The sequence below is a fragment of the Tamandua tetradactyla genome, chromosome 20, assembly GCF_023851605.1.
Source record: "Tamandua tetradactyla isolate mTamTet1 chromosome 20, mTamTet1.pri, whole genome shotgun sequence".
In the NCBI taxonomy this organism is placed as follows: Eukaryota; Metazoa; Chordata; class Mammalia; order Pilosa; family Myrmecophagidae; genus Tamandua; species Tamandua tetradactyla.
In genome coordinates, this window is record NC_135346.1 from 1,216,695 (window position 1) to 1,240,042 (window position 23,348).

A 23,348-nucleotide genomic window follows, 5' to 3' on the forward strand; every position below is an offset into this window, starting at 1 on the left:
GCCCTTGGGGGCTCTGAGAGAGAGGGCTCCTGCCAGCCACGCGGTGCATCTGCTGTGCGCCTGCGGTGTGCCTGGAACATGCGCTTGTGTGAGCTGACTGGGAGAGCCATCGCCCGTGTGACACGAGCACAGCTGTGCTCAGCCTCACATCCACCGGGACTGCGGATTTTGTCCTGGGGTAGTCGAGGAAGGCTGCCCAGAGGGAATAGTCTAGGGGCCAGGCCAGACGTGAGCAGGGCTAGGGAGTGGTGTGGCTTGGTGTGCCTGCTGGAAGTGGGGAGTGGCACTTGACTTGGTAAACAGCAGGTAACCTCAGAGGCTTCTCAGCAGAAAGAGAACTGCTGCTAGCTGAAAAATCATTCTGGACTGATAAAGATTGGGAGGTAGGTTCAGTAAAAGCATAAACAGCAAAGGGCTGAGTCTGGAGTTGCAGGAGGAAGTCAGGGTTGGGGAGAAGTTAAAGCCAGAGATGCTCGAGAGGTGTATGGTCACCACAGGTGACGCAGTTTGCACTACAGGTCTGGAGCTCAGGTGGAAGAAAAGGCACCAGAACCAAGGACTTGATTTGGGGACTGGGCAGACTGCCTAGGGAGGCCCAGGGAGAGGGCGAGCAGGGGCTCGGGGAGATCATGTGCACCTGGGCCTGGGGGCCCGGTAAGGCAGCATGGCCCAGGGCACTCGGTAGCACCTAGTGTGGGGAGAGGCACACGCAGATGACAGGGGCCGTGTTTCAAGGACAAGAGCTGCAGATACTGAGCACTCAGCTGTTAGAACCTGAATTTAAACCAGAAAAGCTTGTGCATCCTATAATCATTACCCCTGTATTTTTTAACCAAGATGATATTAGAAGTATACATTTTCCTGCATGCCTTTTGTGAATATTAAAGCACTTCTAAGATCATGCATACACTTGATCACAGATCTGAAACCACCAATTTCAGAAAAATGCTGGTAGCTCACCGACTTCACCAAACAGGGCTGTTGCCTGGCCCCCTCCTTCTCCAGTCACAGTCATGTTCTATGATGTTTTAAAATACCAGCCACTGCCCTTTGACTCATTCTTGACCTCTGTCTTTTTTCCCTTTCACTCCATAGGGTAGAATGGTTTTGAAGAAGAAAACAAAAACTGCTTTCCGACTGATTGCCTTGAAGGAAAAAAAAGAACTATTTTTGTGCATCATTTACCGATCATGTCACACAAGCATTTATTTTTAGTACATTTTATTTTTTCATAAAATTGCTAATGCCAAAGCTTTGTATTAAATAAATAATGAAACAAAAAGCCGGCGCCATTGAGTATCATTCGCCTATTCGAGTTTGAAAGACAGGCGTGGCGCTCACAGGCCAGGAATTCGTCTGGACGTGTCTCAGGGACGAAAGGTGCTCTTGCTGCCCGCAGGCAGCACAGTGACGCTGTGAGGTGCTCGTGGAGTGAGTCCATGTGTTTTCATTCCCTCAAGCTCACCGTGTGCTCACTGAGAATTTCGTGTGCCTTTGTTGGCACAGGGTCTCATCTGCCAGGGCCTTGGCTCCACAGCAGCAGAGACACTTAGCTCTGCCGTCCACTGCTGTGTCCTCTGCACCTGCTCGGGTGCTTTCCATGTAGTGAGTGCTCCATAAATACTCGTGGGTTGAAAAGGTGGGTGTCAGAAGAGTTTTCCAAAATACAGATTGATTAGTAATGAATGGTATCTGTTCTAGACTTAGTTGGCATAGAATTCTCTTAAAAATTGCAAATTCTGAAAAGTTGGAGGAAAGTAATTTTACCCATGTATATGATATATTTTTGCTTTCTTGATGAGGGAGTTCTTTTTTTACATTTTATACTGTGAAATATATACACACACAAAAAAAAGGCAATAAATTTCAAAATACATTTTAACAGGTAGTGACAGAATAGATTTCAGAGTTTGGTATGGGTCACAGTTCCACACTTTCAGGTTTTTCCTTCTAGCTGCTCCAAAACACTGGAGACTAAAAGAAATTTCAGTATAATGACTCAGCAGTCATACTTATTTGTTAAATCCTGTCTTCTCTGTTATAACTCCCCCTTCTCCTTTGATCCTTCTCTCAGTCTATAGGGATCTTTGGACAATGCCTGTTCTGAATTTTTCATGTTCAGAAGGATAAGGGGATGCAGTTAATTGATAATCTTGGAGAGACTGATCCCTCTGAGTTTCAGGGTTTATCTGGCCTAGGAGCCCTCTGGAAATTATAGGTTCCAGGAAAGCAGACTTAGTGCATGAAACTTTTGTAGGGTCTCAGACAGAGCCCTGGGTGTTCTTTAGGGTTGGCAGGAATGGTGTCAGTCGGGGTTTGGCAAACCATGGCAATTAGCAGTATCTAGCTGAAGCTTGCGTTAAGAGTAAACTCTCGACTCTATTTGAACTCTCTCAGCCACTGATGCCTCATTTGTTGCATTTCTTTCCCCCCTTTTGGCCAGGATGGCATTGTTGATCCCACAGTGTCAGGACCAGATTCATCCCTGGGAGTCACGTCCCACGTTGCCAGGGAGACTTTCACCCCTGGATGTCATATCCCACGTAGGGAGAGGGCAGTGATTTCACTTACAGAGTTGGGCTTAGAGACAGCCCACATCTGAGCAAAAGAAAGGTCTTCTGGAAGCAACTTGATGAGGGAATTTTTGAAGTATTTATGTGATCTTTAATTATGTGTTTAGAGGACTATCAGCCACCTGAGGAGTGAGAACACTGATAACAGGCATTCTCTCTGTCAGCGATTCCCTAATTACCAGGTGGTTAAAGGACTTTTTCTTTGTTTTTTGTTTGTTCTGTTTTTCTAGTTTAGATATAATTCATAGACCATAAACTTCAGCCTTCGAAAGTACACAATTCAGTGGTTTCTAGTTGTATTCCCAGGATTGTGTAAGCCTCACCACAGTCTAATTCCAGAACATTTCCATCCCCCCGAAAGATGCCTGATGCATGAGCATTCGGCCCGCATGTTCCTGTGGCAGGCACTCACATGCTTTCTGTCTCCGTGGATTTGCCGTCTTATGTAAATGGACTCATGCAGTATATGGTCTTTTTTTTTTTTTTTTAGAGCAGTTGAGGTTTACAGAAAAGTCATGCAGAGAACGCAGAGTTCCCATCTGGCACACACAGCCAGTTTTCCCTGCTAACGCTGCGTTATGCGCACAGCTGAAGAGCTGGCGGGGCAGCATTAGGGCTGCAGTGCCGCAGCCTCGTCGGGGTCAGCTCGCTGGGCCGTTCTGCTCTTGTGCATTGCTTTTCCCGCCAGCCTGTGCTCACTGCACCATTCCTTAAAAGTCGTTGAGCAGCTACCATGTTCTCCCCGGCCGAAGGCCACCCTCCCTGAACATCAGGATGGCCAGACCATCCGTGAGAGGGGCATGTGGGTCGCCCCCTCCAAGCACCGGGCTGCAACCTTGGCTTCCACAGCTCTGCCCTTGAAGTTGTTCTTCCTTCGTTTGTCACTTTCAGGACAGGCTGGCCGTGGTCCTACTCATTCCATATTTACCAAGATCTTGTCTCTACAAGCAGTTCATGTGGGTGCCGAACACGGGCCAGGCGGGCTCCCGCCCATCAGCCTGGACGCAGCATCTCCAGCCCCGACTCCACTGAAATGTGGGCTGCACCCATGGCCACCGCCTCTGGCCCGGGGCTCGGCACACGCTGCCCGGACAGGCTGGGGGTTGCCATCACCAGTGTCTGGTCCCTTTGTGCAGAAGCCCTTAATTCCCAGCTTACCCCTTTCCTCTCGCATTTTCCTGTTAGCTGCCAAGGGGATCCAGGCTGCATCTTCCGCACGCAGCTTGGAGGGCCGCTGAGTTCTGCCTCCCCCCGTCAGAGCACGATTTCACAGAGTCCCCTGCGCCACACAGCCCAACGGTGTCCCTCCAGCTGCCAGCACCACGTTCCTCATCCCGTGCGGCCTCATGGCAGGGCCTGAAGGGCCTTATTTCTGCCAGTATCCTCTTCCCAGCAGCCTGGGCTTCTCCTGCCCAGCCCCGCACGGCTCCCCAGCCTCGCCCACTCCCCAGTTTCAGAGCCTCCCACATCTGTAGTCCTTGTCAAAGCAGCGCCCCACACGCCTGCTGAAACAAACACCATGCGGTGGGTCGGCGTAAACACTGGGATGTATTGGCCCAGGTTTGGAGGCTATGAGAGTCCGAATTCGAGGCAGGGCACCCTTTCTCCCAAGACGCGTTCCAGGGGCCCCGTTCACGGCAGGGGCAGGCTGCGTGTTCATCCCGTGTCCTGCTCACTTGTGGTGGCACCCACCCCACCGTCGTCCCCCTGTTGTGGGCCCCCCTCCCCGCACCCCTCCTGCAGGCCCCCTCCCCCCCCCCAGCGCACCCCCTCCTTCAGCTTGCACCCAGCGCGGCCAGCAGCTCTGCACAGGGACCCACCGGGCCTCTCATGGGTCAGGGACCAGCCTCCGCACATGCAAACTGAGATTACACATTTAGGCCCCTTTCAGTGTGTGGTGGTCATCACCCCCCAGTAATAAAACTTTCCCGCCCCCCCCCCCCCACACACAGAAACTGCCATGTGAGCCTTCGCTCCCCACTGTCCACCCCAGCCCTGCCCCGTTGACCCGTACCTACATTTCTGCCAATCAATTTACATATTCTGGTTATGGCACACGCGCGAGGTCATGCGTTAATTGTCCTTTGTGTGGGGCTTATTCACTCAGCATGGCCTTCAGGATTCGTCCATGTGGACTCGTGCATCAGAACACCATTCTTTCTGTGGCTGGACATATCCCACTGTGTATAGTGTGTTTGCGCTTGGGTTATATGTACTAACTTGGGTTAGTTCCACCTCTTGGCAATTGTGAATATGGCTGCTATGAACAAAGCTGGTATGCAAATATCTGTTTGAATGCCTACCATGAATTCTCTGGGGCACACACTGAGACGTGGGGTTGCAGTATGTGGCACTTCCATACTTAACCTTCTGGGGAACTTCACATTATCTTCACCGCCACGTCCCCCGTCCCCCCAGCCCCACGCAAGGCTCCCTGTCCTCCTGTCCCCACCAGTGCTTGAGTTTTCCACGGCAGTGGCTGTTCTGTGAGTGTGCGGTGCTGGCTTTTTGTGGCTTTGAGCTGCTTTCTCTGATGGCTGACGATGGCAAGGATCTTTTTCCGTGTGTTTATTGGCCGTTTGTGTATCTTCAGTGGAGAAATATCTCTTCAAGCCCTTTACCATTTCTTAACTGGGTTGTGTATCTTTCTGTTGTTGAGTTGTAGAATTTCTTTGTATATTCAAGATATTAAATCCTTTCTGGATATGTGAGTCTCAAATATTCTCTCCCATTCTGTAGGTTGCCTTTTTACTTTTATGATTAACCTTTGATGTACAAAAATTGTTTATGATGAAGTCCCATTTATCTGTTTTTTTTTTTTTTTTTTTAGAGAAAGGGAGGAAGGGAAGGAAAGACAGAGAAGGAAGGAAGGATGGAAGGAAGGAAGGGAGGAAGAAAGGGAAACATTTTTTTTAAACATTTTCTTTTTTCTTGTTTTATTATATTTTGTTTGTTTGTTTGTTTTTTACATGGGCTGGGGCCGGGAATCGAACCGGGGTCCTCCGGCACGGCAGGCAAGCACTCTTGCCCGCTGAGCCACCGCGGCCCGCCCCATTTATCTGTTTTTACGTTTGCACATGCTTTTTTTTTTGTAATTTTATTTCTCTCTAAACATTAAATAGACTAAAATGTATTTGTGTTCTTAGCATTAATATCTGAAAATATGTACTTCAGTAACATCAGAGACAATCAAGGGTATGTTAAAATACTCAAATTCCAGAGAAGGTCAAGGAGGAAAACTTCCAGCCCCCCTCCTGAGGTGTGGGCACGCTCACAGGTGTCCATCCGAGACGGCACTCCTCCGTTAAAACAAGGCCTGAAGATGCTTCCCTTTGTTTCTTCTAGGACTTTAAATGATTTTGTTCTTATGTTTGTGTCTTTGATCAATTTGGGTTAGTATTTGTAGATGGTGTGAAGTAAGGCTTCACCTTGTTCTTCTGCATACGTATTTCCAGTTCTCCCAAAACTAGTCATTGAAGAGATTATTCATTCCCTGTTGGTGGTCTTAGCACCCTTTTCAAAAATCTGTTGGTCATTGTATGATGTGTGAATAAAACTGTTTACGAATGAACAGAGAGAAACAAGTGCTGGAGGAAATGTGGAGAGAGGGATGCCCCTATTCCCCGTCGGTAGGGAAAGAGAGGTGCAGCCCCGTGGAGGGCAGTGTGGTGGGTCCCCAGGAGGCTGGGGCGGGGCTGCTGTAGGATCCTGCAGCCCCGTTGTTGAGTACATACCTGGAGGAGCTGAGAAGGGACCGGAATGGACGTTTGCACACTGGGGTCTCTGGAGGCAGTGTTCCCATCCACAGTGGGTGGGGGCGGCCTAAGGGCACCGCGACTGAGGAATGGAAGGGGGAGCTGTGGGGTGCACACACAATGGACTACTGATTATCTGCGGAAGGAATGAGGTTGTGGGACATGCAACTAGGTGAATGAACCTTAAGGACTGTATGTTGAATGAAATGTCAGGACAAAAAGACATATTATCATGCCTCAGTCATATGGACTGACTAATATATAAAACCTTGGTGAACTGAAGTTGAGCACATGCGTTATCAGGCTGGGGCCTATCATAAAGGGTCCTAGATTGTAACATCTATTCAGGAGTTTAAACTGTTATTTCTCAATTCTGAGATCCTAAGCTGTTTGTATATCACTTGGTCTTTCCCAGAAACTTCGGGTATTTATGTGACACCTGAGCCTCACAGTTAGAGCTCTGAAGCTATGAAAGTCAGCAGTACCCCATACAGGAACTGTTAAAACGTTGAAAACGTGATCAGACTTCAACTAGAGGTAGGAAGGAAGCTGATCTGGACAGGACTGGGGTAGATCAGAACACAGGGTAAAGGAGGATATCGTCCTTATTTTAAAACTTCAACTTCTGTTTGAGGCCAAAGGAAGAGACGTTTATTTAGTGCAAAATTTATATTTTGGATAGTGTATTACCTAATCTAACTTGTATGTTCAGTTTAGTTAATACCATAAGTACATGGAATCTTGAATAAGTCATGAGATTTTGTTGATTTGTCCAGGTTAGTGTGATGCCCCAAATATCTCAGAGTAATTTGGGCAGCAAATAAAGAAGTATTTGCAAAGTCCCCTTGTGGGGCTGGGGAGAAAGGGGGAAATATTCAACTTCTCCATGTGGAGAATTTCTTACAGTCTCGCAAGCAGGGAGGACAACCATATCAATAGGCCAAGCCCTTGATCTTGGGGTTCACCCATATGAAACTTCTTCCTGCAGGGGACAGTCTAAGCTACTTATAATTTTGCCTAAGAGTCACCCCCAGAGAACCTCTTTTGTTGCTCAGATGTTGCCTCTCTCAGCCAACTCGGGGGGTGAACTCGCTGCATCCCCCCTCCTTGGGGCATGACTCCCAAGGGTGTGGGTCTCCCTGACCACATGGGACGGGGCTGTTGGGCTGGGCTGGGACCCAGCGTCAAGGGATTGGGAGGGCCTTCTTGACTAGTGGGGGGAGGTAACAAATGAGACCAGGGAGAGTGTCAGTGGCGGAGAGATTTCAGAGTCGTAAGATTATCCTGGAGATTGTTCTTACACACTGTATAGATATCCATTTTTAGTGTGTGGTGTATTGGAGAGGCTAGAGAGAAGTACCTGAAACTGTAGAGCTGTGTTCCAGTAGCCTTGTTTCTTGAAGATGATTGTATAAAAACCAACATCAAACCCAAACCAACCTGAAGCTTCACACCAACCTTAACCCCACCCTGAGCACAATCCAAATCCTAACCCTAGCCTAACCCTAACCCTAACCCACAACCTAACACTAATGCTACACCTACATTAACCCTAAACCTAACCCTGAGCCTAACACTAACATTAACATAATCTGTTTCAAAAACCGAGGAATAATAATATCTGCGCACATTTCCATGCATTTTTTTGGGGGGGGAGGGAACACATTTACTTTAGGTATAAAGTTTTACTATTAATAGAATATCGCTATTATTTACATGTTTTATAAAATCGAAATAAAAATGACATACATGTTTGGTGCCAAAAGTGGCACATCCAAACTAATGTCAGTACAAAAATAAATTTTTAAGCTATATGTCTTTAAAATAAATGTCACTGAAACAGTAAGAAGAAAAAAATCTGTATCAGTTGCTGTGTTGAAATGCAAACATCTTCACAGCAAAGAAGCTCTGGGGTAACAATGAAGCCAGTACCTGCTGGAACAGCCACCCCATGTGTTCTTGCAAGAACCCAAGCAAACAAACTAACAAATAATAGTTATGTTCCTGAGCTACAGGAGTTTACAGCATCTAAACCGTTGTGAATTCCTGCTAAAGAAGGTCCGCCGTGGGGTTTGAACTGATAAACTTTCACTAGTGCTCATCAGGAAACAGTACTGTACTCTGAGAAAGCTAAGCCCACTTGTGAAATATATAAATCCTTTGCTAACAAGGAACAGTGCTCATAAGTCTTCTTTGTGGATCCTGGTTCCTGCAAATACCCTGGCCACAGGTAAACAGGGACATGGGAAGAGGAAAAACAAGGTGCATGATTCGAGAGTCCCTGTGTCTGCCAGGCACACTCCCCTTGGCGCTCCTTCCTTCATAGATACACAATGTTCACAACTGGCAGGATGCCTCACGGTCAATATGGCTATGGCCCTGCTTCCATGCATTTTTAATGGAAAACAACATTGCAAAGTAATGTTTCCTAGTAAAATATGAGAACAGTTTGTGAATGTGTTTTGAGAGCACATTGACTTGCCAGCTCCATTCACTTTCAAGCAATTTTGTCGGTGAAAAACAGCATTTCACTATGTGTAAGCAGTAGCCTTGTTTCTTGAGACTGTGTGATTGTGAGAATCTTGTGGCTGATGTTCTCTTTATCCAGAGTATGGACAGATGAGTAGAAAAATGTGGATGAGGGGTAAATGGGTAATGGGAGGGACAGGGGGGTGGAATAAATTGGGTAGATGGAGGTGCTGGTGGTCGGTGGGGGTGGGGGGCTGGGGGTGTAATATGTGAATTTTTTTCTTCCTTCTTTTTGCTTCTTTTTCTGGAGGGATGTGAATGTTCTAGGAGATGGTCGTGCTGATGAGTGTGTGGCTTTGTGATGATGTGAGCCATTGATTGCACACCACGTATGGAATGTATGTGCATGAAGATTTGTCAGTGAGGTTATTTTAAAAAAATATTTTGGCTAAAGACTGAGGGTTTATTTCTGAACTCTCAGTTCAATTCCATTGATCTATACGCATATCTGTCCTTGGACCAGAGCCATGCTGCCGTTTACTACTGCGGCTTTGTAATAGCTCTTTAAATGGAGACGTGAGTCTACCTTTGTTTTTCAAGATGGTTCTGTCTATTCATGGCTCCTTACCCTTCCATATGAATTTGATGATTGGCTTCTCCGTTTCTGCAAAAGGGCTGTTGGGTTTTGATTGAGATTGCATTGAGTCTCTAAGTCACTTTGGATAGAATTGACACTGAGATGATATTTGGTCTTCCTATCCATGAACATGGGATGTCCTTCCATTTGGTTAGGTCTTCTGTGATGTATTTTAGCAATGTCTTACAGTTTTCTGTGTATGAGACCTTTACATCCTTGGTTAAATTTATTCCTAGAATTTGATTCTTTTAGTTGCTGTTGTAAGAGGAATTTTTTCTTATTTTCCTTTGGGATTGTTCCCTACTAGTGTATGGAAACACATACTGATTTTTGTAAGTTGATGTTGTACTCTACCACTTTGCTGAATGCATTTATTAGCTCTGGTAACTTTGTTGTAGATTTTTCAGAATTTTCTATCTACAGGTTCATGTCATTAGTATATAAGGAAAGTTAAAGTTCTTCTTTTCCAATGTGATGCCCTTTCTTTCTTTTTATTTTTTATTATTATTAAATCTTCCCTAATTGCTCTGGCTTTAACTTCCAGTACGGGGTTGGGTGGCTGGTGCAGCTCCTTCCCGGGGAAAGCCCTTCACCACTGAGTGTCCAGTTGGCTGGGGTGGCCATGTGTGCCCTTCAGCACGTGAGGAAGTCCCCTTCTTTTCCTAGTTTTCTGAGGGTTTTTGTCATGAAGGGCTGCTGAATTTTGTCAAATGCCTTTTTTTTTTTTTTTGTCAATTGAAATGATCAGCTGGTTTTTTCCCTTCAACTTAGTAATAATGGTCTATTAAATTAACTGACTTTCTTATGTTAAACTGCCTCACATTCTTGGAATAAATCACACTTGATCATGGTATATAATTCTTTTAATGTGCTGTTGGATTCACTTTGCTAATATTTTGCTGAGGATTTTTTTAAATATTCTTTAATTGAGGCACCTTTTCTGGCCTTGGTGTGAGGGAAATGTTGGCCTCCCAAAATGAGTTATGAATTGATCTCTCTTCTAGACTTTGGAAGAGTTTGAGGAGGATTGGTATTGATTCTTCTCGAATGGCTGTGGTAGAATTCACTAGCAAATCCAGCTGCTGCTGGGATTTTTTTATTCGTTGGCTTTTGATGACTGATTCCATATTTTCACTTGTTATTGTTACCTTGAAGACCTCTCTTTCTTCTAGAGTTAGTGTAGATAGTTTTCATGCTTCAGGAATTTGCCCATTTCATCTTGGTTATCTAATTTATAGACATACAATTTTTCATAACATCTTCCTATAATCACTATTATTTCTGCGAGTCATTTGTAATGCCCCACTTTCTTTTAGGATTTTAATAATTTGCCTACTCTTTTTTTCTTTGTCAGTGTAGGTTTGTTGATTTTATTGATTGTGTCAAGAAACAACTTATAAATTCATTGATTCTATTGTTTTTTTATTTTCCATTTCTTTTAACTCCTCTAATCTTTCTTATATCCTTCCTCTGCTCCCATTGGGTTTGGTTTGCTCATCTATTCCTGGTTCCTCCAGGTGTGGAGTTAGGTCACTGTTTTATGTGAGCATTTAGAGCTATAAATTCATCTCTCAGCACTGCCTTTGCAGCATCTCATAAATTTTGATGTGTTGTGTTTTCATTTTCATTCACCTCAAGATACTTCCTAATTTCCCTTGTGATTTCTTCTGTGGCCAAGAATCTAATGTTTGCTTTCCACATATTTGTGCATTTTCCAGTTCTCTCTTGGTTATTGATTTCTAGCTCCATTCCATTGTGATTGAAGATGATACATTATAAGATTTCAATATTTTTAAATTTATTGAGATTTGTTTTGTGATTTAAATATGATCTCTCCTAGAGAATGATCCATGAATTCACACTTGAGACAAGTGTGTATTCTGCTGTGGTGGGGCAGTGTTCGATGTATGTCTGTTAGATCTAATTGGTATATAATATCATTCAAGTCTTTCATTTCTTTATTGATCTTCGGTCTAGATATTCTGTCCATTAAAAGTGGCATGTTGATGTCTACTGCTATTAATGTAGAACAATCTATTTCTTTCTTCAAATCTGTCAATATTTGCTTTTTATACATTGGTCCCCCCATTACATGCATATGTGTTTATAACTGGAATGTCTTCTCGTTGAATTGACCCCTTCACAGTATATAGTGGCCTTCTTTGATTGTCGTAAGAGTTTTTGACTTAAAGTCTATTTTATCTGAATTTTTGTATAGCTACCTCATCTCTCTTTTTGTTCCTATTTGCATCATATATTTTTCCATCCTTTCACTTTCACCTCTCTGTCTTTGACTTTAATGTGAGTTTCTTATAAACAACATATAGTTGTATCATGCTTTTTTATTCATTCTGCCAGTTTCTGCCTTTTGATTAGACAGTTTAATCTCTAATAGTTACTTTTCAGTTAAAGTAACTACTGATAATGGAGAACTTTTTTCTCCCATTTGCTATTCCGTTTCTATAACTATGATACGTTTTTAACCTTGACTCTTCCATTATTGCCTACTTTCACATTTATTTGCTATTTTGTAGTGAACCGTTTTGAGTCTCTCCTCTTTTCCTTCTGTGTATGTTTTTCAGATATTTTCTTTGAGTTACCATGGAGCTGAAATCTGACATCCTGAATCTGTACCACTGTCATTTGATCTGTTCTGGCGTTTACGTCCACCTACGTCATCACCTTCACTGGAGAGTATTTCTTCATGTGGCTTCATTCCACTGTCCAGTATCCTTTCTTTTCAGTCCAGAGGGTTCCCTTTAGCACTGCACACAGGAAAGGTCTGGCAGTGAACTCCCTTTTTTATTTGGGAATGTCTTAATCTCTCCCTCATTTTTGAAAGATAATCTCTTACTAGATATAAAATTCTTGGCGGCAGTTGTTTTCTTTCAATACTTTAAATATTTCCTCCAACTGCCTTCGTGCCTCTATGGGTTTTTTTAACTTTTTTTTTAATTGTATAGTATATCACATATACAAAGCAAAGAAATAAAAAAGCAATAGTTTTCAAAGCACTCTTCAACACGTAGTTACAGGACAGATCCCAGAGTTTGTCATGGGCTACCATACCATCATCTCAGATTTTTCTTTCTAGCTGATCCAGAATATAGGAGGCTAGAGGGCTTAAATATTTTTTTATGATCACAATAGACTTTTTTCCCTTCTTTTTTTGTGAAAAATAGCATATATACAAAAAAGCAATAAATTTCAAAGCACAGTACCACAATTAGTTGTAGAACATATCCCAGAGTTTGACATGAGTTACAATTTCACAATTTTAGGTTTTCACTTCCAGCTGCTCCAAAACACTGGAGACCAGAAGAGATATCAGTTCAATGATTCAGCAATCATATTTATTTGTTAAGTCCTATCTTCTCCTTATAACTCCACCATCACCTTTGATCTTTCTGTCACTCTCCCGAGGGGTGTTTGACCTGCGGCAATAGTTCCAGATTTCCCATATTGGGAGGGTCTGTCACTAAGATAGGGTCGGGAGATGGAACTGTCTGATTTTCTGGAGAAGCTGGACGAGGTTTCAGGACTTATCTGGACCAGGGACCCATCTGGAGGTTGTAGGTTTCTGGGAAGTTACTCTAGTGCCTGGAACCCTTGTGGAATCTTATATATTGCTCTCGATGTTCTTTAGGATTGGGTGGAATGGTCCTGGTTGGGGGTTGGCAGGTTATGATAGGTAACAAGGTCTACGTGAAACTTGGGTAAGACCAACCTCCAGAGTAGCCTCTTGACTCTATTTGAACTCTCTCTGCCACTGATACTTTATTAATTATACTTCCCCCCTGCCTCTGTGGTTTTTGATGACAAATTAGCTCATAATCTTATTGGCCCTTCCTCATACATAACACATTGCTTTTCTCTTGTGGTTTTCAGAACTCTTTCCTTGTGTTTGGCATTCACAGATTTGACGGCTGTGTGTCTCCATGTGCTTCTCCCCGGGTTGACCCTGTTTGGGGCTTGTTGAGTTTCTTGAATGAGCATAAGCATCTCTCTTTAAATTTGGGGAATGTTTTGCCATTATTTCTTTGAGTGTTCCTTCTGCCCCTTTCTTTCTTTTTCATTCTGGGGACCCAGTAATATATATATTGATGCACTTGATGGTGTACCACTGGTCTGTAAGCTATTTGCTTTTCTTCATCCTTTTTTCTTCCTCCTCCTCAGCCTGAATCATTTCTATTGTCTTATCTTTCTTTCTTCTTTCTTTTACTGCCTCCAATCTGCAGTTGAGAATTTTTTATTTCAGTTATTGTGGTTTTCAACACCAAAATTTGTTTAATTCCTTTTTATAATTTCTGTCATTTTATTGAGATGCTTGTTTTGATCATTTACCATTTACCTATACCCTCTAGTTTCTTCTCTGCATTTTTCTTTAGTTCTTTGAGAACATCTAACTTTTTTTTTTAAACACCTTTATCTGATATGTCCAAAGTCTGGTCTTCTTCATTGATGGTTTCTGGCTTTTTATCTTGTTCTTTGGATGGGCTTTTGCTTGCTTTTGTAATCTTTTGTTATGTACTCTATATGTTCCCTAAGTTTGTGTCTAACTAGTGATACGATACAGATTTTCTTGCGTGCTGAGATCCAACAAAAATAAACCAAAGCAAAAACCACCTTTCATAGTGTTTGCAAATTGGCTCATTATTAGATGGCGCTCTTCGTGAGAGATGAGCCCTTCTGTCAGTGAGCCTGAAGAGGAGCCCAAGGTGAAAGTGGAGGCCTTTTTCAGTCTTTTCAGAGCATGCATCCTGCCCCGGACATACTCACATGACCTTAGGCATTCCCCCATTTGAGAGATCTGAATGCACCTCTTCCCTCTGTAAAGTAAACTTTCCCCATCGTAGGTGCTGTATTGCATGTCTGAGAGCCAGTAATCCTTTGTCCCAGGGCTGTTCAGTTTGATTGTTGCTCACACTGATTTAGCTGTCTACAAGCTGCTTTTGTATGAAGGACAAGTTCTGGGACAGCAAGCCACAGATAAGTGTCCTGGTTGTGTCCACCAGGCTCCCACAGATAGACAGACCCTTGGTGTGCACATGGGGCTGCTCTGCTCCCCCAGAGCGGGACCAGGGACCCCCTCCAAGGCATGGTTGGCCCACACCTGGCTGGAGACGGGCTCGTGGAGGGGAATTGAGGGCACCACGTATAGTGTGTAAGCTCTTTTCTCTACTCAACACTTGCCCAGTTATTGCAAACCTTTAACTATTGTCTGGAGCACCGAAGAACCCAGCTCTGCCCGTTTCTATTGGCTGCTCAGTTTCTGCGAAGGGGCAGAGCCCTGGGCGCCTCAAACCAACTATCTCTACCAACTCCTTCTCCCATTTATTAATTGCGTTATTTGTCTTTTTGTGTTATGTTATAGGAGTTCTTTATATGTTCTGGATACTAAACCCTTATCAGATAGTGATCTGCATATATGTTTCCAGTTCCTTGGGTTATCTTCTCAATTTCTTGATAGTGCTCTTTAATGCACTAAAGTTTTACATTTTGACAAGGTCTATTTTATCTCTTTTTTCTTTTGTTTGTGCTTTTTTTCTTAATTTGTTTTTATTTTTATTAGAGAAGTTGTAGGTTTGCAGAAAAATCATGTGTAAAATACGCCTCCACACGCGCATATACACATAGATTTCCCTATTATTCACACTTTGCATTAGTATGGTGCATTTGTTATAATTGATGAATCAAAAATATTATTATAATTTTTCCTTTATTAGAGAAATTGTGGGTTTATAGAACAAGCATGTATAAGGTACAGGACTCCCTTATACCACCCCACCACCAATACCTTGCATTATATGGAACATTTGTTGTAATTGATGACAGCACATTTTTTACAATTGGACTCTTAATTAAAATCCATGGTTTATGCCATACGACCCAGCAATACCATTGCTAGGTATCTACTCAAAGGACTTAAGGGCAAAGACACAAACGGACATTTGCACACCAACGTTTATAGCAGCATTATTTACAATTGCAAAGAGGTGGAAACAGCCAAAATGTCCATCAACAGACAAGTGGCTAAACAAACTGTGGTATATACATACGATGGAATATTATGCAGCTTTAAGACAGAATAAACTTATGAAGCATGTAATAACATGGATGGACCTAGAGAACATTATGCTGAGTGAGACTAGCCAAAAACTAAAGGACAAATACTGTATGGTCCCACTGATGTGAACCAACATTCGAGAATAAACTTGGGATATGTCATTGGTAACAGAGACCATCAGGAGTTAGAAACAGGGTAAGATAATGGGTAATTGGAGCTGAAGGGTTACAGACTGTGCAACAGGACTAGATACAAAAACTCAAAAATGGACAGCACAATACTACCTAATTGTAATATAATTATGTTAAAACACTGAATGAAGCTGCATCTGAGCTATAGTTTTTTTTGTTAGTGTTTTTTGTTTTTTTCCTTTTTTATATATATTTTTTATTTTTTATTTTTATTATTATTTTTATCTTTTTCTCTATTATCATTCTATATCTTTTTCTGTTGTTTTGCTAGTTCTTTTCCTAAATCGATGCAAATGTACTAAGAAATGATGATCACACATCTATGTGATGATATTAAGAATTACTGATTGCATATGTAGAATGGAAGGATTTCTAAATGTTGTAAAAAAAAAAAATCCATGGTTTAAATTAGGGTTCACAGTTTGTATAGTGTGGTTCTATGGATTTGTTTTTTAATTTTCATTCTGTTACCATATATATAATCTAACGTTTCCACTTTTAATCATGCTCAAATATGTATTTCAGTGCTCCTGGTTGCATTGACAATGTTGGGCTACCATCACCACCATCTATTACCAAAGATTTCCAAAACCCAGTGCATTATAAGCCTTAATTCCCATTCCCTATTGCTACCTGTCTCCTGGTAACCTGTAGTCTAGATTCTGGCTCTATGAGTTTGCTGGTTCTAATAATCAGTGAGAGCATACAGTATTTGTCCTTTTGTGTCTGGCTTCTTCCACTCAGCATAATGTTTTCAGGTTTCATCCATGCTGTCGCATGTGTTAGGACTGCATTCCTTTTCACAGCTGAGTCACATCCCATCATGTGTGTGTACTACGTTTTATTTGTCCATTCATCAGTGGACAGCTACTTGTGTTGCTTCCCTCTTTTGGAAATTGTAAACAATGCTGTTCTGAGCATCAGTGTGCGAGTATCTATGCAGCCTCTGCTTTCAGTACTTGGGATGAATACCTGGCACTGGGATCACTGGGCCACGTGGCACTTCCGTACTTGGCTTGCTGAGTTGCTGCCAGCTCTCGTCCCCAGCCGCAGCTAGGATTTTCCATTGCCACCACTGTGAATGAGGGTGCCTGTTTCTCCGCATCCTCCAACATTTGTTATTTCCCAATTTCTAATATCAGCCATTCTGTTGGATATGAAATGATACATTGTGATTTTGATTTGCATTTCCCTGATGGCTGTTGAGCTTTGTTTCATATACTTTCTGGCCATTTTTATGTCGTCTTCGGGGAGATGATATAAAAGTTTTTTGCCCTTTTTTTTTTAGGTTCTACATGTACACTTTGTTATTTTGTCATTGTTAAGACTATACATAGAGAATATTTCCTTAAATTTGTATTTAATTAGAGGCCCATGTTTCTCTAATTTGGAATTTTTATATGATCTTGTGTCTTATTTTATCAAATTAATTTTACATTATTTCTTTTTTCTGGTATAAATTTTTTATTAGCATCTATGCTTTATAACTATTACTTGACATGGGTATTTATGTGAGACTGAGAGAATAGATTGTACATCAAAAAATAAACTTGAGGATTTTTGTTGATAATTGATTTTGTTTTGTTTTGTTTTATTTTGTTTTCAAAGCACTCTTTAACAAGTGGTTACAGGACAGATCCCAGAGTTTGTCATGGGCTACCATATGATCCGCTCAGATTTTTCCTTCTAGCTACTCCAGGATATAGGAGACTAGAGGGAATAAGTTTTTTTATCATCACAATCGACTTTTTTTTTTTATGAAAAGTAACATATATTCAAAAAAGCAATAAATTTCAAAATACATTGCAAGAAGTGGTTATAGAACAGATTTTAGAGTTTGGTGTGGGTTACAGTTCCCACAATTTCAGGCGTTTCCTTCCAGCTGCTCCAAGACACCAGAGTCTAAAAGAAGTATCACTATAATGACTCAGCAGTCATGCTCATTTGTTAAATCCTATCCTCTCTGTTCTAACTTTTCCTTCTCCTTTGATCTTTCTCCCACTCTTTAGGGGTATTTGGGCTCTGCCCAACCTTTTCATGTTGGAAGGGGCTGTTGATAATATGGGATAGTGGGATGGAACTAGCTGATGTCTAGAGAGGCTGGCCCCTCTGGGTTTCAGGACTTATGTGGTCCAGGGACCATCCGGGTTTCAGGCATGCAGCCCCCAGGGCGCCTCTGGCACGTGGGAAGGTGTGCAGCCAGCCTCTCCTGCCCCTTCACTCCAGGGTTTTTGCTCTCAGCTCTGGCTCCTGTGGCCTCGTCTGTTTCCCATGGGTCCCCTCTCAGTTCCTCCCGTGGGGCTTTTATGGTGAGCTTCTCTTAATTTCATCTTTTTTTGCTTCTGTCTCTGTGTCTTTTCCCCTCTCATAAAGGACCGGGGTAAGCGGATTAAGACCCACGGGGCAGCCCCCACTGAAGCAACCTGGCAAAAAGGTCCCTCCCAGACAGGTCTACACCCACACGAACGGATTAAAAGTACATGGTCCTTTCTGGGGTCCATACACCCTCCAAACCGGCCTGTGGGGAAATTCTGATCATCGCAGGTACAGGACATGTTAAGCCTAAAATGTGATGATAAGACAGGCTGTGGCCCCTCTGGAGCAAATCTAGGCATCTGCCCGGCACTGGGGCCTGCCAGGTAGGCTCGAAGTCACGCAGAGAAATAAGCCTAGAGGGGATCAGGAGAGAAAGGCTGCCCGCAGCGCCGCGAGCCCCGGCGCGACCAGAGGAAACCCGGCGCAGGTGTGCAGGGCACCTGTCTAGGCGCCGCGCAGCCCAGGTTTCCAGCGGGAGGCTCATTGTTCAGTTTGCCAAGTCCCGCCCCTTCGCAGCACGGAAAAGACAACGGGCTATGCCGAAAGATCCTGCAGATTCGCGGAAGGATCAGAGGAGGAGGGCGAGGGGTCACAGAGAAAATGAGACTTAAACGGGCGTGGAGTGTGGCCGCTGAGTCTCTGTGGTGACACCAGCTCAGAGCCCTGGAGCAGCGAGAAGGAAGAAGCTGGGACGGTGGAAAGGTCGCCACTGCAAACTCTGGGAGCTGTCCTGTAACTAGTGTCGAAGAGCGCTTTGAAAACTATTGCTTTTTTCTGTCTTTGCTTTGTACATATGTTATACTTTACAATTAAAAGTTTTTTTAAAAAAATTTGTCAGACCCTTTAGTTATTTCATTGGCACTCTTGGGAACAGGGGCCTGACCCTGAGCCCCTGAAGGCTGACCTGTCTTCCGTCGTGTCACAGTTCTTTAAATTTCTAGAGAAGAAGCAGATGCAGCTGCAACTTTGCGTCTCTGCTGTCACTGGGACCTCTGTAAGCCCTGGGAGGTTGCTGAAGTTTAGCTTCCCTGTGATCAGTGTAGAAAAATGCTCCTCCTCATTTACTGTTGCTGTTTCTTATTTAGCAGGAAAAAAAAGGCATCAGTAGTGTTGCAACCAGGAAATTTAAATTATTCTTGAACATTTCTTGCAGTCTGTCATAGCTCCAGTCCAAGTTACTTCTGTATTAAGAGTATAAAACTGAAAGATACTCAGCTTTGAGTTCAGATTTACCTGAATTCTAATCCGAGCTTTGTGATTTTGAGTAAGTTATTTCATCTCTCCGAGCTTCAGTTTTTCTGTCTATGAAATAAGAATAACACATCTGTCTTGCAGGGTTGTTGTGAAAGTATATATAAAGTTTTTTTCCCCCTCATCCCCTTTTTTTATATTTGTAAATCTTTTAAAGTTATTTTTTCTGAATAAATAATAGATGCCTATAGTAAAAAGTATCAGAACAGTACAAAAGATATAAAGCAGAAAGCACATCTCCCGGCAGTCCATTGCCTGTGTCTTGTGTGTACACTCCCAGAGAGATTTTGCACGTATACAAATAGATTTTTGATGTACACCTTTTTAAGACTGTTACCATAATATACACCTCGTCTTCTCCAAGAAGATCTCTCCTTTATATAGTTTTTGTATGTCTCCTTTATATAGTTTTAAAACAAGTCATCTTTTATTCACTAATCTGCTAATTTTCCTTTAGCCCAAGGTGGGTGGGGGTGTCGGGATTTTGACTCTCCCACCTAACAGAAGAATCCCTACATTTTATTCACAGAACAGCCTTTCAGTGACTGTGGGGACTTGGTGTCCATGGCAACACGTGTGCACAGGGCACAGGGCACTTGAAGAATAAGTATAACTTCCCCCAGTAAGGCCTCTCACCTCGGAAGTCCAGCAGGCTCAGAAATGGACTTCACGGGACCCTCAGGAGACCCTCTTCTGCTCGCGTTTGCAAACAGCTAAAACCAACGCTTCTGTGAATGTCCCTAACCTTACGAATTTCTCCCCAAAGGCTTCGCTGTACACAGTTCGCTTCCCACTTTGCTTCTGCATTGACCTACAGGTCCTTCCTGCTAAAGCTTGTGGCTTCAAGGCCTAGGCTTCCGCTGGCCCTTGCTAGGACTAAATCACACAACAAGTGCTGGACAGCATTGGGGCTAAGCATACAGAACAAGACACGTTTTCAAGAAAAGAATGTGTGGTCTGTGATAGTTTTCTTTCCCAGTATTTGGAGATTATCCCCTATCCTGCAATACAGTGTGACCGCCTCGTTCTCATTAATATGGACAAATGCATGTAGAGGACGTCAGCCCTCGGTGGGTGGGCATTTCAGTTATTTAAAAGCTTTAGTCTTGGAGGGGAGCTCAGTGGTAGAATTCTCACAGCCATGTGGGACACCTGAGTCCGGTTTCCGGACCATGCACCTCGCCCCCCAAAAATCTCTGATCTTTATGGCGGGCTCCAACACACCGCCGAAACCCGAGGCAGCCGCGCGGCCGTGGGGAAGTGTGCGCTGCGCCGGGGACGCCTCCGCTCCCGCCGCAGGAACGGAGGCCCCTGCCCCTGAGGCTGTCTTTCTCTCTCCTCTTCCAGGTGGCCATTTCTTCCACCGGAACTCGCTGTCCCCGCGCAGCCTGGCCCACGAGAGTGAATTCTCCGCAGTGGAGCCTTCCCTGGACATGTACGATGAGAACAAAACCTGATCTTTACGAGGCGGCCGCGGCGGTGGCTCCGGGGACCGGCGCCCACCGCCTCCTTCACTTGGTTTGCACCTGCCGGTCGCGTCGAGCGTGGCAGGCTGGGCGGGTTGCATCGCCGAGTCCCCCCCGAGGTGAGCCTTTTGAGGACCACGCGCCCAGGTGCATCACACGAGGACAGCCCCCCAGATCCCGCTGCGTGTGGAGAGGCGGCCGCCCCGCGACGTGCGAGGTGTCAGGACGCTCCCGCCTGCAGCGCCTGGACCCCAGGGGAGCCCCAGCTGCTGCCCCCGCCCCTCTCGGCACCGCCCCGGGCCTCTGGGTGCACTGGCGGGGGCGCGGGGCCTGTGCGCGGGAGCTTGTGGCGGGGGGGGGGGGGGGGCGGGCGGGCGTGCGCTGGGAGCCTGTGCGGGGAGGGAGCCTGCGTGGGGGTGGGCTGTGCGCGGAGTGGCCTGTGCGGGGGGGGGGGGGGGATCCGTGCAGAGGAGGGACCATGCGCGGGGGCCTGTGCTGGGGGGATCCGTGCGGAGGAGGGACAGTGCGCGGGGGGCGTGTGCGAGGGTGGGCCGTGCGGAGGAGGGACCGTGCGCAGGGGGCCTGTGCTGGGGGGATCTGTGCGGAGGGACCGTGCTTGGGGGGCCTGTGGGGGGGGGGGCGTGTGCAGGGGGGCCTGTGCGCGGGCCCCGACGCGTTCCCGCAGCTGTGTGCCGCGCTGCTCCGCAGTGCTGTCTGCAGGGAGCTCGCCCCGCGCCCCCGAAGCCCACGGCCGTGGTCGGCGGATGCGAAGATGGAAACGGAACTGACCACCCTCTCCGGAAGACCAGGCCGCCTCCTCGCGGTGCCCTCCAGGCGCCCCTCTTCAGCGGCGGGTGCCCTCCAGAACTCTCCACCAGCCTCGGCCTGGGATGGACGAAGGCCCGGGGCACGGACCAGGGCCCTGGTCCCCCACCCAGCGGGAGGGGCAGCAGGTCCCCCGGGGAGAAACGCCTTGCAGGACCGCTGCCATGCCGGATCCCCCCGCACAGCCGCCCCCTCCCCGCGGCGGAGGCCCAACTCGCGCTCCCACCCCAGTGTGCGCGCAGACGAGGCTTAGGGCGGGCCCGCGAGTCCCCTGCGCTGAGGTTTTCCTGGCACGGCACGCACACGTGCGGGGAGCACCTGCAGCGCCCCCCACACCAGGACCCTGCGCCGCGTGAGGAGTGCGCTGGGGGCAGCAGCGTTTTAGTTCTCACCATTTGAGGCTGGAACAGTGCAGATTTTTAAGGTCTGTGCAGCGTCTTCTTTTCGCCTTTTACTAAGGGCTTTGTTTTGGTTTGGGTTTTTTTTTCCTTTTTATAGTCTTTGTACTATAAAAATATTTTTGATAAACTGTTTCAAGAGAGCCGGGTTCAGAGTGCCAGTGCCCCAGGGCTCGCAGGGGCCGCCCCATAGGGAGGCTGGGCCCCCACCGGCCCCCCAGGCACCGGCCTCGGCCTGTCGGCTCAGGGAGGCCGCCCACGTCCGGGTCCCACCTGGCTGCGCACAGCCACCTGGTGTTCCTGAAACAAAGCTCAGATCCATCGAAGTTTCTTCTGATTTGTGCAGTCTCACCAAGGCACCTGCCTTACATTTCACTCTAGACAGTTTCTTCACAAAAAGGATAAACTTGCTTGAAAGAAAATAAAAAATTCAGGCCCCTAAAATCTATTTATATGATATTGGAACTTCTGGGAAATCTGGGGCACAGTCACCATACAATAACCAGGAAGAGGTCTGTTACAGGCCCTTTGTCAGAGCAGTGCCTCAGATTCCAGTCTGACACCCTTTTCTGGAAATTCAGGGCCACTTCTCTGCTTACATAGAGCACACCCTCTTCTTTTTGTTAGGAGAGATGCCAACTTCTCCACGAAGGATATGTGTTTCAGGATAGAGAGGATGACATTATTTAGCCCAAGTAGCAGCTGTTGCTTTGCTAACAGCTGGGCTGCAGGGAAGCCCTAGACTAGCCACCCCGGAGACCCACGGAGCAGGCGGGCACAGCAGGGGCTGTTTGCGCTGGAGCTCTGTGAGATCTTGAGGTTTGAGGAGCAGAGTTTCTGGCCCTGGGATCCAGAGCACAGAGAGGTGTTTCTTCCCAACATTTTAGCATGTCCAGTGTCGCAAGCCTCGGCGTGGTACTTGTTAGGTAGGAAGTGCACGAGAACTTCTGACCATTTTCTTGCGGGGTGGGGCAGGCAATTTGAAGAAAGGAAGAGGCAGAGAAGCAGGCCACTTTGTCCTGGCCAGCTGCTGGGTTTGCAGTGTTCTACCGCTGGTCGCAGTTCCTTGGGTGGACAGCTCTGAGCTGGGCCCGTCTCTAGTCCCTGCAGCCACCCATTCAAGTACCCCCCAGCCCCACTCCCGCCTTCACCAAACCGTGGGGCGGTGGGTTGGCCGAGGGACAGGCCAGCACGGCCGAGCTGCTGAGCGGGGTCTGGAGCACCGTTGGGAATTGGGTCATGACCCTGAAAAGGTCAGTACTTGCAGCTGGGTGATTTTCTGCTTCCTAAGGGAGGAACCCCCGAGAACGGGCCAGGAAGGGCGGGCACAGGCGGCTCCCCGAAACCTGCCCCAGGCCAAGCCCTGCTTCTGTAGACCTGCTGGGGTAGAGCACCGGCAT

General features: G+C 45.7%; 1 protein-coding gene across 3 annotated transcripts in view; it reads left to right on the forward strand.

Moving 5' to 3' along the window:
• The window catches only part of RNF130 (ring finger protein 130), a 111,848-nt gene extending 90,853 nt beyond the window's left edge, over positions 1-20,995 (forward strand). Inside the window, exon 8 of one of the 3 annotated variants that reach the window (XM_077138206.1) lies at positions 20,607-20,995. In XM_077138206.1, coding sequence (XP_076994321.1) covers positions 20,607-20,716 — 110 coding nt within the window. In that variant the 3' untranslated portion in view covers positions 20,717-20,995. Of the gene's footprint in view, positions 1-1,095; positions 1,303-20,606 lie in introns of those variants that run through there. The other 2 variants (XM_077138203.1, XM_077138204.1) reach the window with 2 other exon arrangements.
• Positions 20,996-23,348: the final 2,353 nt, after the last annotated feature.